This window comes from Parathielavia appendiculata, assembly GCF_033297405.1.
Source record: "Parathielavia appendiculata strain CBS 731.68 unplaced genomic scaffold N657scaffold_3, whole genome shotgun sequence".
Lineage (NCBI taxonomy): Eukaryota > Fungi > Ascomycota > Sordariomycetes > Sordariales > Chaetomiaceae > Parathielavia > Parathielavia appendiculata.
This window is the reverse complement of record NW_026944222.1, coordinates 2,910,728-2,925,156: the sequence shown is the minus strand read 5'-3', so window position 1 is coordinate 2,925,156 and position 14,429 is coordinate 2,910,728. Positions and strand designations below refer to the sequence as shown.

Genomic DNA, 14,429 nt, shown 5'->3' with positions numbered 1-14,429 from the left:
ATCGAGTGGACTGTGTGTATCGAGTGGACTGTGTGTATCGAGTGGACTGTGTGTATCGAGTGGACTGTGTGGTAGAACTGAGAATCACTGTAGACGCGAGCTGATACCTTCCCCTCCGCTGTCCGCTGTCCGTGTCCTGTCGATGCTTTTCTGATTCGATTCATCTTGACGTTATTATTGGCTTGAAAGGGATTCCTATAAGTAGGCCTCCCCAGCGCTGATCACCCAATCCCACACACCTTTGGTGACTTCCTCGGCGTGCCTCTTCCTCCTATCAACTTCGCAACGTCCAAGAAAGATTAGAATTTTTCTTTCGTCTTTCTTTGCTTTCCAGCTGTCCACTAGGGTATTTTGCCTCTCTTTTTACAAGATATTTGCGATATAAACTTCACTCGCTACTTCGCAATGTCGGCAAGGACAGGCATTATGGAGATGCCCGATGCGCGTGAACACCTCGAGAAGCTCGACGAGGCGATGAAAAGAGTGAGTCGATACCTCATACCAGACAGACTAATATCCAAGCTGACACTCCGGATAAAGCTTCACAAGGCGTCCCAGGTGTATGTGGCTAAGAGAAGGGAGTTCAGTCAGGTGCGGTGCGACCTCTCGATCATGGCCAGACATCTGAAACTCCTCTACCGATTCTTCAATGAAGATGGCGCGAAGGGGGAAGACGTGGTCGAGAGACTTCACAAGCTGAACCTGCTGGGGCTTGAGATGCTCCAGCTCCACGTCGAGGTGGACAAGGAGATGGCACCGGTTGATTCCAGGTACAAAGAGTGCATAGAACAAGTTCAAGTCCTTCGCCGGCAGGCCAGCCGAGCGACGGGTGCCTGAACACCGCGGAGGGGATTTGATGGCCAAGACGGTTGACGGCTGTGCTTGGCCAACCTTCCCTTGTTGATCATCCTCCGGATCATCGAGGAACTTTTTAAACCAAACCACGGATTCTCAAAACTCTACGCACAAGCCCGAGGAAAGACGACCAGCCGGCCACCAGGCCAACCATAGCAACAGCAACCGCAGGGCCCGAATGACTCGCAAAATTAAACGGTTGACTCCTGGCGGAGGTGTGGCCTAATGCACAAACCCGGCGCTGCAGGTTGGTACATGTACGCAGGCGCCTATCTTTCTAATCTAACCCGGCGAGGTCGAGCTGCAGATTCCCTCGCGGCGCTCTTTGAATTCGGCGGGAGGCTTGTCGGCGGCGCGGGAAGCCTGGTAATCGCTTGGCGGTGAGGAAAGAGCAAAGAAGCTCAATGCGGTCGTCCCTGAGCTAGATGCGGGAGTTACATGTAAGGAGCCGGACCATTGCGTCTGCTTCGCTGGAGGTTGGGGGTCTAATCAGCAATGGTGATGACGGAATACGATGTGGTGGACTAGTGGTAATGGTCTCCCGGTATTGGCAGCGAATCCACACCATATATGCGATATTCTGTTGTCATAGAGTTTCGGCGGATGGACACAGCAACTACTAAGGTACCTTATACAGCCGTGTCATTGGAAGCGATCCCTTCGGCCACTGATACGTTGTGCCTTTAGCAGCCGTGCTGGATCAGTCCGTGGATTGTTTTGAGGGTGAGCCCGTCCTTAAATTCACTGCTTGATATCCAATTCGACTTAAACGGTCACTCTTCTTGCTAACGGCATCCGGAGCGAGCGGCTCTTCTGAAAGACTTCGCAATGGTACTACTTCGTTGGCAGAGTTTCTGAGGCCGTAGAAGTAACCGCGTTCAGTAAAATACGGTTTAGCAATTTGGACACTTGCTGCTGGCTTAGGTCTTGGTGTTGGACGATGCTTTGTACTGAAACGGCAACACGGGGGAAACAGCAGGACATACCTACGGTGGCACAGGGAGGAGGAACAGAAGTTCTACATCCTGGCAAATGCTGCCACAGGGCGAACTGATCTGGGGCTTTTCTCAGGTCGTCTTACTTATACAGCAAATCACCTGGACTTCGCCATCCTCTCCCTAGTCAGTGTAAGTATCAGGTGTTCGAATCATCCCCATCAAATCAATTCCAGAGCAAAAAAACAAGGATGGGAAAGTGCGCTGAAATCATCCCCGGTCGTTCACCTGGCTGACAAGGTCCGGCTGAAAAAAAAAGGAGGGCAATGTGTGTCCTTCAACAATACCGAAGGAGAGCCCTGAAATGGGCCTTTGGGAAAACTCTGCTACTAGTTAAGGGGAGATGTCAAGATGAATATGTCTAGGGTCTATAAGTCCTCCCAAACGGCTCCGGCGAGCCTGGAAGACCTCTTCTGCGCCTGTGTCCCAACTACACTATCTGGGCCCTGGGAGTAGCGCGCCATAGCCTGGTCGACCCCGGGCTCGTGGTAGTTCTGAGAGAAACCACTCCGGATTCCCCATGCAACCTTACTTCTTTGACATGCCTTTAAGTGCTGGCACCCATGGCCCATTGCTCTAATCACCTGGGTTTATTTTCTTTATTTTGTTCCCATTTTTCTTTACGTGTAATTATGATAAGCGAGTGAGCAACTTTTTACGCGACGCGCCACCTCTCTCCTCAACACCAACTTTTTTGTCTACCATTTATCATGCCCGCTACTTCAGATGAAGGCAGGGTAATCTTAGCCCTCCAAGCTCTCCAAAACGACAAAAACCTAAGCGTCTCAGCTGCAGCCAAGATCTACAATGTTATCCGTATAATTTTAACCCGAAGACGCACGGGCCGGCCTGCACAACGCGATACTACGCCTAATCCGAGAACGATCACGCAATCAGGAGAGGAGGCTATTATTCGATATGTAATTGAGCTACTACACGAAGTTTTTCACCACGGTTGCGTGGTATGGAAGATATGGCCAACCAACTGTTCCTGAATGCGACACACCCACCTGTCGGCAAACGCTGGGCACACAACTTCGTCAAACGCCAGTCAAAGCTTCGAACGCGTTATACACGTAGATACCACTACCAGTGGACCAAGTGCGAGGATCCGAAGGTCATTGGCGAGTGGTTTACACTCATACGGAACACCATGGCCAGGTATAGCATTGTCGATGACGACGTCTACAACTTTAACGAGACGGGGTTTATAATGGGCATTATCTTCACGGGCATCAAGTTACAACCTCGGACGGCCTTAGCAAGGTAAAGCTAGCCCATCCTGGCAATCGTGAGTGGGCAACGGTTATTCAAGGAGTCAATGCCCTTGGCTAGGGCATTCCCCCCCTTATTATCTTAGCCACGAAGTACCACCTCGCCAACAGGTACACCGAGTGCAACCTCCCAGCCGACTGGCTTATCGCGACCACCGAAAACGGCTGGACTGCCAATGCAGTAGGCTTAGATTGGATATCAAGCACTTCGATTACCATACAGCGCCCCGGGCAAAGGGCAAGTACGGGTTGTTGATTATCGACAGCCACGAGAGTCACCACTCAACCGAATTCGAGCACTACTGCCGACAAAACAACATCATTACGCTCTGGATACCTCTACATTCTTCGCACTACCTCCAGCCACTCGATGTTGGCTGCTTTTGGCCACTGAAGCAGGCGTACGGTCGCCAGATCGAGCACTTGATACGCATGTATATCAACCATGTGAGCAAGCTCGAGTTCCTCTATGCCTTCCCCGAGGCCTTCTTTACCTCCATGATGAAAGAATATACCAGATGGCTTTACAGGTGCTAGCCTTGTGCCTTACGACCCAGAGGGGGGTGCTCTCCGAGCTGGATGTGAAGCTTCGTACGCCAACGCCCCCCAACTCGGGTGCAGGCACTCTACAACCTTGGGTCTTCCAGACACCACACAACTACCGAGAAGCCAAGTCGCAGTCAACACTCATCAAGACTCGCATTGTTAGTCATCAAAATAGCTCCCCGATATCAATGTTGGCCGCTGTAGACCAGCTCGCCAAGGGTACGGTGGCTATAATATACGAGGTGGCTCTCCTCCGGTCAGAGGTCTCTTCGCTCCGCAAGGCCAACGAGGCGCTAAGCAAGCGCCCGAGAGCCAAGAAAATACGCGTGCAGCTTTGAGGATTACTTGCGGTGCAGGACGAAATTGATCTACTGGGCCAGTGAGGCGTAGGTGATCAGGGAGTGCAAGAAGCGCTGCCGGGTGGTAGTGGTGCAGGGGACGGCCGTACGAAAGTTCGGTGCTGTGGTGTATGCGGCAAGCCTGGCCATGATTCCCGCACTTGCCAGGATGCTGCGGAAGCATCTGATACAGTTGTTTCATATGTAATTGTAGTTGTTTCTTAGCGTTGTTATATCGCCGTGAAGGTTAGTTGTTATAGTCCAGAAGAAAGTTGCTCACTCGCTTATCATGCCCACTCGCTTATCATAGTTAGTTACACGTTTTGCTTTTCCTTTTCCTTCTTTTCTCTCTACCCGCTGCTGAGGCATCATGGTCGTGGGGATGCCGCGCCCAGTCTGACAAGGCATGCTCCATCGTCACCAGGTGCCAAGTTGGGCCATCAGTGACAGACAACAAGTAAAGAGACGTCTGGCGATCATGTCGACGCAGTTCAGGCCGCAAGGCCAGCCATATGTAGATTCCATACACATGTGATGTGGGAAGAAAGAACGAAAATGAAAACCACGTGAAAACTCCAGCCGAGAGACCGCCCATCCCATACTCCTTGGATGCGCCATCTCATACCCTCCACGTCCCTTGATAAACTGCAACGTATCAGAAAGCACCACCGCATCCTAAGCCGGTATTACGGTGAGCAGAAAGACCGTCAGGCGGCGAGGGTATATTGATAGTGATTACCGCCCTTTTGAAACACCACAACTCCGGCTTACGACGAGAGAGAAGGCCTTTAGGACTTGACAATCTTCTGGATGTTCTTAATGACCTCATCCACCGCATCGGTCAGGTCGAGCAGCGACTGGGAGACAGGGATCTCCTTCTCGTTCTCCTCCTCCTCCGAGCTGTCGTCCTTCCCGGCTTGATCAATGCTGCCCGTCAGGGCGGTCTTGGACACGGTGGGACCGGCAACAGCGTGCTGCTCCTTCCCAACCGCGGCGGCAGCAGCCATCGCCTCCTTCTTCATGGCGCGCCGGCCCTTGCGCTCCTTGGTGACCTTCTTGGGCATCTTCTTGGTCATCTGCGCCTGGGTCGCGGCAACTTCGCGCTCGTAGACGGCCATCAGCTTGCGGTACGTCTCCTCGTCCACATTCATGTCCGGGATGAATTTCTGAAGCGCTTCATTCTTGAAGACGGTATGCTCGATGTCGTCGTGGCACTTGTTGCGGCAGTAGCACATGTCGACGGATGCCTCCATGAGCGGGCGGCGCGGCCTCGAATCGCCGGGCTTGGCCTTTCTGGCGAGGTCCTTGAGCAGCTTGCGGTCGGCATTCTTGAGGATGGGTTCGGTGATGGGCGAGACACCGTTGACTTCCTTCCAGCACCGGCCGGGAATGTAAACTTTCTTGACAAAGGCGCGGGTCAGCGGCAACATGGTGAAGCACACCAAGTCCCACTCGCTCAGGGCAAGGGCCACCCAGTCAATCCGCGTGTTCCAGGGTGGCATGCCGGCGCGATTGGTGATGAGGTGGGTGACCAGCGTGGCCGGAGAAACCCATTCCATCATCGGGCTGCGTGAGACGTGGTTAACTGGTCTTCCTTTGCCCATTTTCATTAACTGATTTTGCGAGAAAAGTCAACTTACCAGTCATCTGCGTCGTGTTCAACCACGTTGCAGAAGAAGCAGCCAGTCATGTCGCCGTGCTTGGAATCCGTCGGCACCGGGCAGACAGCGAGGGTGTGGCCAAACTTGCCACAGACGGGGTTGGCGCAGACGGGACCCTTGGCCGCGACGGGGGAGGTCGTGGCCATGGTTTTGCTGAGCATCCTCTTAAACTCTTCGTGATTGGCCTTGTCTTCGACCATATCACGGCTGCTCTCCAGCAGCCTCCAGATCAGCGCCCTGGCATAGTGTGAGTGCGTATCCTTCGTTTGAGAGAGGGAGAGTCGGCGGGCCCGATCTTGCCAGTGTGATGAAGGGAAGAAATCGGGGCAGAAAGCTTTGCAATAATTACGTACCATTTCTCGCCGGTGCCAGCCTTGGGTTCCTTGGCCGCGTCTGCCGACTTGGCCAAGGCGGCGGCGTCGTCGTCCGCCAGAGGAGCCGACTTGTTGGCCAACTTCTTGTCCTTATTTTTGCCGGACTTGCCGGCGAGCATCGTTGTCTCATCGGAACCCGTGGTAGTGGTTGTGTTGTTGTTGTTGTTGACGACCTTGCGGCTGCCAACGCTCTGTTGGTTTTCGGTCGGCATTGCGACCTCATCAGCGCGCTTGGCCTCTTCTGGCGCCAGTCTGGATCGTTAGAAAAAGGAAAATTGGTTAGCGGCCGCTGAAACCAACAACCGAGCGAAGACAACATTAAACACAATGCTTGGATGGGGAGGAGCACATGAGGTGGCTTACTCCAATTTTCCCGACTCAGTATGGCTGCCTTCCACAGCCGTTCCCAAAACACTGAGGGCCCATTGTTTGTTAAAAGAAAACTTAGAGGTGAGGGCCAGGCTTTCCGGGGGTTCTTGCTCGGCGTCATGCCTAGGGCGGCTGCGCCGGCCCATGCCGGTCACCCTGATGACCTCGCCATCGATGAGGTCCTTCCAGGCCGGGGGACCTGGGGATTCTTCTCTCGGCGGCTCGGAGCCGCCGCTGCTCCCTTCTGTGAATGCGGGTCCGGTCAGCTCCGCTTTTCCAAGTCGGCAGCGACGGTGTATGAGGCGGTGATGGTGTGTTGGTGTAAGTGCTTACCATAAGCGCCGTCCATCTTGGCGGGCAGTCAAATTCAAGTCTTTGGGCTGTGTAAGTGGAAAAAGGCCAGAAGGTTGATGAGGAAGTGAGGGCTCTGACGTTAAGGTACCTTGTGTACGGTCGTGTCTGGGGGAAAGAAGGTTCTGGTTTGCAGACGAAACGAATATGAAAGTAGGGAAGGTGTAGAAGATATGGGACCCTTCCGCTAAATCAGCTTGCAACGCTTGTGGACAGTCACTTCTTCCAAAGTACGTGTCACTACGTGATTCTGACATGGGTTCAAATCAAGGAAAGATCGGATCAAACTGACAATACCAGAGGATTCCTAACTTGAGACTTCTCAACAGGCCATCTCTTATGAGTTGGCATTCTAAAAAGGTGTGTTACATGACTCTCAGCTACAGGTAACGTTAGTCTATCTTATGCACATCATAAGAAAGGGGCGTGCAAATTGGAACACCAGTTATATGTCTCGAAAATGTCCAGCAGGCCTTTTGCCCTTTAGTAGGCACACAGACAAGGAGTGGGTTATAAGTGCTTGATGAAAAGAGACAAGTAGTAGCACCCTGATTCATCCAAACCAAAAAATGGAGGTTCATCTATGCTCTGCAAAGTCTTGTGGTGGAGGTGAAAATCAAGGGTAAATGTATAATTCACCCATTGCCGTAAGAAGCATTCAACAACACAACTCTTGAGTTATAACCGGGCTGACCCTCCCTTTATATGTCTATAAGCTTTGGTTAACAATCTTTCAAGTGCAATATTCTAGTCGAACTAAGCTAATACAATACGTGAATTCAGCACGCAGTAGACTCAATTGATGTTCGTTCATTCCCTCCCCTTGACTCTAGTTAATTAATCAAGGTTTGTCAAACACGGTCCGGCAAGATGCTGGGATGAACAAGAAAGGGCAGTGTTAAGGGGACAGCGCCAGGCGGGAGTTTGGATCCGTCATACTCTGAAGCCATTGCAGCGAAGTTGAGAGCAACTCAACCCCTGTTGGTGCTGCGTATTCCATCAAGCTTATACCAGGCCAGAAGTTGAACTCCTGCTTTCTCTGGCCTGAAGCTGAACCTGCAGCTGAACCTGAAACCAGTGACCCACGAATTACGCCATCTGACTGAGTCCGTATTTTCGTCACGAGCCCAAGGCCTTCACTACCACAAACAGTGTGGCCAGTCCATATTTTTCCCTGCCCAGATCCAGCTCCATCTGAGACTTGGACTTCCGGGATTCAACACCCGTACAAAAACCGGATGAAGTTCTCCTTAGATTTTCGTCCATCTGCTGCCCGATCTTCCACTTGAATTCAACTCTGCCTAGCCGTCCCACTTACAAAGGGACCAAGACACTTAGAATAAATCGTGAATAGATGAGGTGATAATGGCAATGCTATCAACCTTCAAGACAAGGATATCACTAACATCTCCCTTACATTATACTCGGAGCCTCGAGTCGCAGTTCTTACCGGGACTGGAGAACTCTCCGAACTACGAATTTTAGGTAGTTACGGTAACGTGATTTATATGCGAGTGTGCTATATAAGCGAGTGTGCAACACTAACGAATTTTGCTATGACTACACGCAAAAATTTGCTAAAACATTGGTTAAGGCCCACTAATAATTGTTTACCAATTTTTACAACTGCAGGTTCACCAAAATCTGTTAGCGTTGCACACTCGCTTATATTGCACACTCGCAAATAAATCATGTTACCGTATTAGAAATCAAGGTTCTAAGTCGGCATGAGTCAGAAGTAACTGTTCACCCCGGGTGTATACCACAAACATGATGACAAATGCCCCATTGGTAATGGTTCAGGGAGGGCTCCACCAGTTCCATGACGAATCTTGTTTATAGAACTTAAGATGCAAGGCCTTCTTCGTTCCAGGGAAATTCAGAAACCATCTGGAAACTTGAGTCTCTCCTCAAGGTCTCTGGCACCACCATTCTTAGTGAAGGCTCGACTATCTCCATTGTTAGCCTCAACCGCACTCGATTCTCCCTCGCCCCACCAAGTGTTACCAAGACAACAAGCCCCTGAATCCAATACCATCAGTTCACACCACAATCCACTTCCTCTCACAATCACCCACCAAAATGGCCCCTCCATCCAGCGGCCGCCTCTTCGAACCCCTCCGCCTCACTCCCAACATCACCCTCTCCCACCGCATGGCCATGGCGCCGCTAACCCGCTTCCGCTCCGACGACGACCACGTGCCCATCGTCCCGCTCATGGCAACCTACTACTCCCAGCGGGCCTCGCTGCCAGGGACCCTGCTGGTGAGCGAAGCAACCTTCATCTCGAAAAACGCGGGCGGCTACGACAACGTGCCGGGCATCTACACGGCCGCGCAGGTCGCGGCCTGGAAGAAGGTGACGGATGCGGTGCACGCCCGGGGCGGCTTCATCTTCTGCCAGTTGTGGTCGCTCGGCCGGGCCGCCACGGCCGCTGTCGCGGCCAAGGAGGGGTTTAAGGTGCACTCGTCGAGCGCGGTGCCCATGGACGAGCACCCGGGGACGGTGGTGCCCGAGGAGATGACGGTCGAGGAGATCAAGGAGCGGGTGAAGGAGTATGCTACTGCGGCCAAGAACGCTATCGAGGCCGGCTTTGATGGCGTCGAGATCCATGGCGCCAATGGGTACCTGATTGATCAGTTCATTCAGGACACGTGCAATCGGCGCGGGGATGAGTACGGCGGGAGCGTGGAGAACCGGTCGCGGTTCGCCGTCGAGGTCGTAGACGCTGTCGTGCAGGCTGTTGGGGCGGAGAGGACGGGTATTCGGCTGAGCCCGTGGAGCACGTTCCAAGGCATGCGCATGAAGGATCCGGTGCCGCAGTTCGAGGATGTTATTCGGAAGATTAGCGGGTTTGGGCTGGCGTATCTGCATCTGGTGCAGGGACGGATTGCTGGGTCTGAAGATTCGGGCGGTGCTGATGAGGAGAGCCTGGGCTTTGCTGCCAAGCTGTGGAATGGCCCGTTGCTGATTGCAGGCGGGCTCACGGCCCAGAGCGCGACATCCCTGGTGGATGAGCAGTTCAAGGACAAGAACGTGGTGGCGGTGTTTGGGCGATGGTACATCTCGACGCCGGACCTGCCGTTCAGGATCAAGGAGGGCATTGAGCTGAACCCGTACGAGAGGCTTTCATTCTATGCGCCCAAATCGCCGGTTGGGTACATTGATCAGTCCTTCAGCAAGGAGTATGAGGCGGTGTACGGGGTACAGACATTGAATTAGAGACAGATCAGACTCTGACAGATGATAGATAGAGATAGGCAAGAGGGAAGTGATCCCGGAGTTCTCGCTCGCGCTCTTCAGCTTGATGATTCCTCGCTCCCCCGTGGAAGATGAACGACGCTCAAATAATGTTTGCTGCCTCATAGGGTACATTCGGTTGGCCGCCACTCGTAGTTGAGCGCTCACCGAGTCAGTTACTTTCTTATCCTCCCCTCAAGCCTGGTCAGTGAAGTCGCTGAAGCCCTGAGCCCTCGACAGATCAGCAACATTGAGACCGCCATCTGCAAGAGGAGTGACCAGAGACTGAGCTGAATTGGCGTTCTGCATATCGGCCCCTACCAGTGCGGGGCCGACAGCAGGGAGGATACCCCAGAGCCCCGGGGGTAACTGGGAGGGCTGCATTGCTGCGGATGGCCGGGATGATGTTGGCAAAAGTGTTGCTGTTCTTCTCGGCAGCGACGAGGGCGGCAGCGCCAGCAATGACTTCCAGGTCGTTACCAAGCGTGGCAACAATCTCGTCGGCAAGCTCAAGCTGTAGACGCCCCTTTAATTAGCATTTCAATACCAAACCCGATGTTTGGCCGCTTACCTTTGCGCAGGCGTTGGCACCGGCCAGAAGAGCGCTGGGTGTCTGGTTAGCGAGGGTGCCGGCAGCGCCTGGGGACCAAAGTTGCCGAGGGCCTGGATGATGTTCTGGACAGCGCCTTCCTGGCCGAAGCGGGCGTAGCCGACGCCGGCTAAGGCGATGAGAATGGTTGACTGGGTATGCATGATGGTTGCCTAAGAATCAGATGCCGTCCAAGCGGTCGTTGTGGATCAAACACGATACAGAGGGCAAGCCGTGTCGAAGAAAAGGGTCTTGCAAAAAGAAGGGCCATCGAACCGGTCGATCGTATGGATTGTGAAGCCAGCCTGGAGATGAGTAGTCAAGGAAAACAAGAAGCAAGAGTTAGGCCGCGCACCATTCTAACATGATGGAGAAAATAGACCACAACCAGAAGAAGCCGGGTGAATGGCATCGACATGGGAAACCGGCTCAATGGGTGACCTTCTGGGACGGTCCTGGGCTCTTCATGTTCGGCGATCATACACACGCGTGCGGCAAGGAAAGCGCCCGGGGCATGTAGTCGCGGCTCGAGTTCGCCAATTAGGTCCGCAATCGGTGTTTGAGGATGTGGTGCATCATGTCCGTCCGCGCGCCCACGGACGGGACACGGCGGGATCCCGATCCCGTTCACTGGCTGCGCCGCCACGTTGTCGTTGGAATGGCGTGCCGTGGCGTCGAGCCAAAGCAATCTTGGCTGATGCCATGCCGTGACACCTCACTCTCCGCTTACCCAGAACAGCTCGGCAGTTTGCGTCGCACAACGGACTCCCAAACCTATCTCAAACCACATGGGATAGCGAAAGGTACAGAGCCGGTCGTGTTGTCATGTTGTCATCCCACAAGGTTACCGGCGCCGAGTAGTTATGCATGTTTTTGGGCCACCGGGCTTGTCGTCGTCAGTTGCTGGTTCATCTCCACAGTCGAGTTAGATGAGAACATCTGGGCGAAATTGGCTAGTGTCATTTGCCTAGGTAACGGAATTGAGCTCTGCCCGTGGACTTTTCAGATGACGTTCGCTGCGAGCGAATGCGCGACTTGAATCGTGAACTGTGCCACAGCAGTAGAGGTGCACCTGTTGACAGAGGTAGTTGGGGGCGGTTGAGGTTTGTCCAACTCAACCTCGAAGGTGCTGCGAAGTGACAAGGATGCCGCAGTGCAGAACCTGTACCCATCAACTTCCATTGAACCTGATCGGATTTCAAGATGTTCAGTTGGATGCCTTGGAACACAAACAGAAAGCGACCACCCGTCTCGGCCCCGAATCCAGTGTGTCGTACCTGCCGGGCTACAGAACTGACTTGTGCCGCATCTTGCGTGTTGGTGCCTTCCATATCCCTCGAAACTTGCTTTGTTGTTTTTCGCATCATCGTCCTCCATCATCGACGCTGAGAAGCGTCTGTCTTCTTCGAGTCGTTTAATACATCGTCGTCGCGGAACTACGGTCGAGACTATTTGCTTTGTTTTGCCCGATTCCCCGTCGTCGTTCAACAAAGGCGGGGTCGCCGGGCCGGCGCCATCGCATTGTCTCCCAAGCCGAGAACACCACCTCGGACCGCGTCGACCAGTGGCCAGCTCACCGTCGCCAAACCCGCCTTCAAGAAAATGGGTATTGTTATTAACTTAAACGTATCTAATGCCCACTCGAGTTTCGGGACAGCAGCGGTTCAACACACGCCCCAACAAACCCAATCCAGCAACGCCGACCAAAGAAACCAAAGCAAGTGCCCGGACTTGGTCTAAGCAAGATATGTACATGGAAAACGTAACATGTGAGTAATGCATCCCATCCCATCCCAACACCGACCGTTCCATTTGGGGGCGGCCGCTGACCACCGTCGACCGCTTCCCAGCGCAAGGAGTTGCTGCCGGGAGCGCGCCCCATCGTCGCTCTGCCTGGCCGAAACTCTCGCTTGTCGCCGGGCCCGCTGTGTAAAGGACGTCTCTCATTAGCAGAACCACAGGAACCCCAAGCCTAAACACGCCGCCGACCCCCACGAAGATGCCGAAAGCAAAAGGAACCTCATGAAAACCACCCCGACTTCTTCTGCTTCTTCCCATCGTCTCCCTTGCCGGCTTGCGCGGCCAAGTCCTGCGGCTTTTGCTTGGCTGCCGTCTCCTCAGCTTCCTCCTTCTTTTGCTTCTCGTCTTCCTCCTTCTTTTTCCGCTCAGCCTCGGCTGCCTCAGCTTCCTCTTTTTTTCTCTTTTCAGCCTCTTCCTGCTCCTTCTTCGTCTTCTCTTCCTCGGCCTTCCTCTGCTCCTCGGCCTCCTCCCGCTCCCGTTGCTTTTCATCAATGATCTTCTTTTTCTCTTCCTCTGACAGCTTCGAGAAGGCCTCGACGTTCCTGTCCCAAGTCTTGACGCACTCGTCTTCCCAGTTGCACCTTTCAACCTCGCCGTACGCTGGATGGCTGTACCGGGGATGTCTGCTGGGCCAGTTGGACGCGTGGTAGTGGTGCTTGACCAGGGCAGCTCGGGAATCGTGGTTGCCAGAGTGGGAGTGGCCCTGGCCCGCGGCGAACGCCTCGACCGTGAGGACCAGCACCCGGCTCACAACCTTGGACTCGTCCAGGTCGTGGAACAAGTCCCAGGTAATCTTGGTATTGGGGCTCTCCTTGTGAAGTTCCATTTCCGTCATAATAGCCTCGGTGAAGGCAGACGGGCCCGTGCCACTGATAATCTGGTCAAAGTCCAGATCGACGTCGGCGAGCGAAACACCCTGCTCCTTGGCAACGCCGTTGAGCCAGGACATGATCTTCTCAACGAGCCTCATCATGACGGGCAGCTGCGGCTTGCACATGAAGGTCCACTGGCAGAAAGAGCGCGACTTCGGGCCGAGAATCGGGTGGTCCTTCCAGTCGGGCTCGTCGATCTCAACGCCGATCACCATATCAATATCCTTCTCGTCGTACCGCTCGGGGATGAACTTGGACAGTGGCTTCAGGGCCTCAACGTCAATGTCGGCATAGAGACCGCCTTCGGCGTACATGATCAGGTATCGCAAGAGGTCCGCCTTGACAATAGCGGCCTTCACCTCGCGGTAGAAGTTGACGATATCGGGCCGGTTGAAGCCGTCCGGACCGAAGTGGTATTCGACATAACGTAGGTCATTGCCGTCGGTCAAGACCTCGTACCGGTAGTCGGGATTCTTCTCCAGCCATGTCCGCGCCGTGTTCAGATCCCGCTCCTCGAATTGCAGCGGATTCACCTTCCAAGTCTGCCAGATCTTCTTCGGAAATTCGCTCCGAACCTTCGGCGCATTTTGAGCCGAGACTGACGGACGGCCGAGGGGCGCCCGTACGCTCGAATGGAAAAGGTTGAGATTGAAGATGAAAAGGATGAGGCAAACGGCCACGATGTATATGGGGAGCGCCCGTCGGAACTGTGTGGGCAGACGGTTCCTAAACTGGGCTGTCGTGGCTGCGAGGGACGGAGAGCCCAGCGGCCCACCGAGTTTGGCAATCATGCCGGGTAGAAAAAGAAGCACAGAAACGTCGACTCAGCGAGAGTGATGTGCTGCCCTGAGCGATAAAGCGAGCGGCATCAATTGATGATGGAAAATATGCTATGGACAATGGGGAAGAAGCGAAGGGCAGAAGGGGAAAGAATTATGCCTCTGTCAGCGAGAAAGGGGGTAAGGGGGAGAAGGCCGGAGCATCACGAACTCGGCGCTTGGGAACCAGGCCCCTAATCAAGTGGCCCAGCACTCCTTATCACGTCCCTCGATTGGCCTAGCCACCACACATTTGCCCGGCCAATTCATCTGCTGGCAGTCAATCTGGGTCACTTAGCGCGGCAGCCTCGACCGGGATGCCCAGCCGCTCACCCAATCAAGCCGCC

At 53.9% G+C, this 14,429-nt stretch overlaps 6 protein-coding genes across 6 annotated transcripts; 3 read left to right on the top strand and 3 right to left on the bottom strand.

The window, feature by feature from the left end:
• Positions 1–405: 405 nt before the first annotated feature.
• Positions 406–3,661, top strand: N657DRAFT_679410 (DDE-domain-containing protein; the record flags this gene model as incomplete). Its single annotated transcript, XM_062796186.1, has 4 exons — positions 406–483; positions 541–759; positions 2,944–3,116; positions 3,310–3,661. The coding sequence occupies 4 exons, from the start codon at positions 406–408 to the stop codon at positions 3,659–3,661; spliced, it is 822 nt and encodes a 273-aa protein (XP_062650265.1).
• Positions 3,662–4,511: 850 nt separating this feature from the next.
• Positions 4,512–5,933, bottom strand: N657DRAFT_710303 (uncharacterized protein). The gene is made up of 2 exons (XM_062797430.1): positions 5,649–5,933; positions 4,512–5,574 (listed from the first exon to the last, which is right to left on the bottom strand). The coding sequence occupies exons 1-2, from the start codon at positions 5,867–5,869 to the stop codon at positions 4,797–4,799; spliced, it is 999 nt and encodes a 332-aa protein (XP_062650264.1). The 5' UTR covers positions 5,870–5,933; the 3' UTR covers positions 4,512–4,796.
• Positions 5,934–8,845: 2,912 nt separating this feature from the next.
• Positions 8,846–9,985, top strand: N657DRAFT_567641 (FMN-linked oxidoreductase; the record flags this gene model as incomplete). Its single annotated transcript, XM_062788534.1, has 1 exon — positions 8,846–9,985. One exon carries the CDS (start codon positions 8,846–8,848, stop codon positions 9,983–9,985), a length of 1,140 nt encoding a protein of 379 aa, XP_062650263.1.
• A 129-nt stretch (positions 9,986–10,114) lies between these two features.
• N657DRAFT_310350 (uncharacterized protein) lies at positions 10,115–11,057 on the bottom strand. Its single transcript, XM_062786731.1, has 3 exons — positions 10,948–11,057; positions 10,575–10,608; positions 10,115–10,517 (listed from the first exon to the last, which is right to left on the bottom strand). Exons 1-3 carry the CDS (start codon positions 10,956–10,958, stop codon positions 10,245–10,247), a joined length of 318 nt encoding a protein of 105 aa, XP_062650262.1. The 5' UTR covers positions 10,959–11,057; the 3' UTR covers positions 10,115–10,244.
• N657DRAFT_643282 (uncharacterized protein) lies at positions 10,807–11,967 on the top strand. Its single transcript, XM_062792518.1, has 2 exons — positions 10,807–11,779; positions 11,870–11,967. Exon 1 carries the CDS (start codon positions 11,170–11,172, stop codon positions 11,629–11,631), a length of 462 nt encoding a protein of 153 aa, XP_062650261.1. The 5' UTR covers positions 10,807–11,169; the 3' UTR covers positions 11,632–11,779; positions 11,870–11,967.
• Positions 11,968–12,612: 645 nt separating this feature from the next.
• Positions 12,613–14,410, bottom strand: N657DRAFT_615285 (glycosyltransferase family 32 protein; the record flags this gene model as incomplete). The annotated part of the gene is made up of 2 exons (XM_062790461.1): positions 12,952–14,410; positions 12,613–12,843 (listed from the first exon to the last, which is right to left on the bottom strand). The coding sequence occupies exons 1-2, from the start codon at positions 14,053–14,055 to the stop codon at positions 12,613–12,615; spliced, it is 1,335 nt and encodes a 444-aa protein (XP_062650260.1). The 5' UTR covers positions 14,056–14,410.
• Between the last annotated feature and the right edge of the window lie 19 nt (positions 14,411–14,429).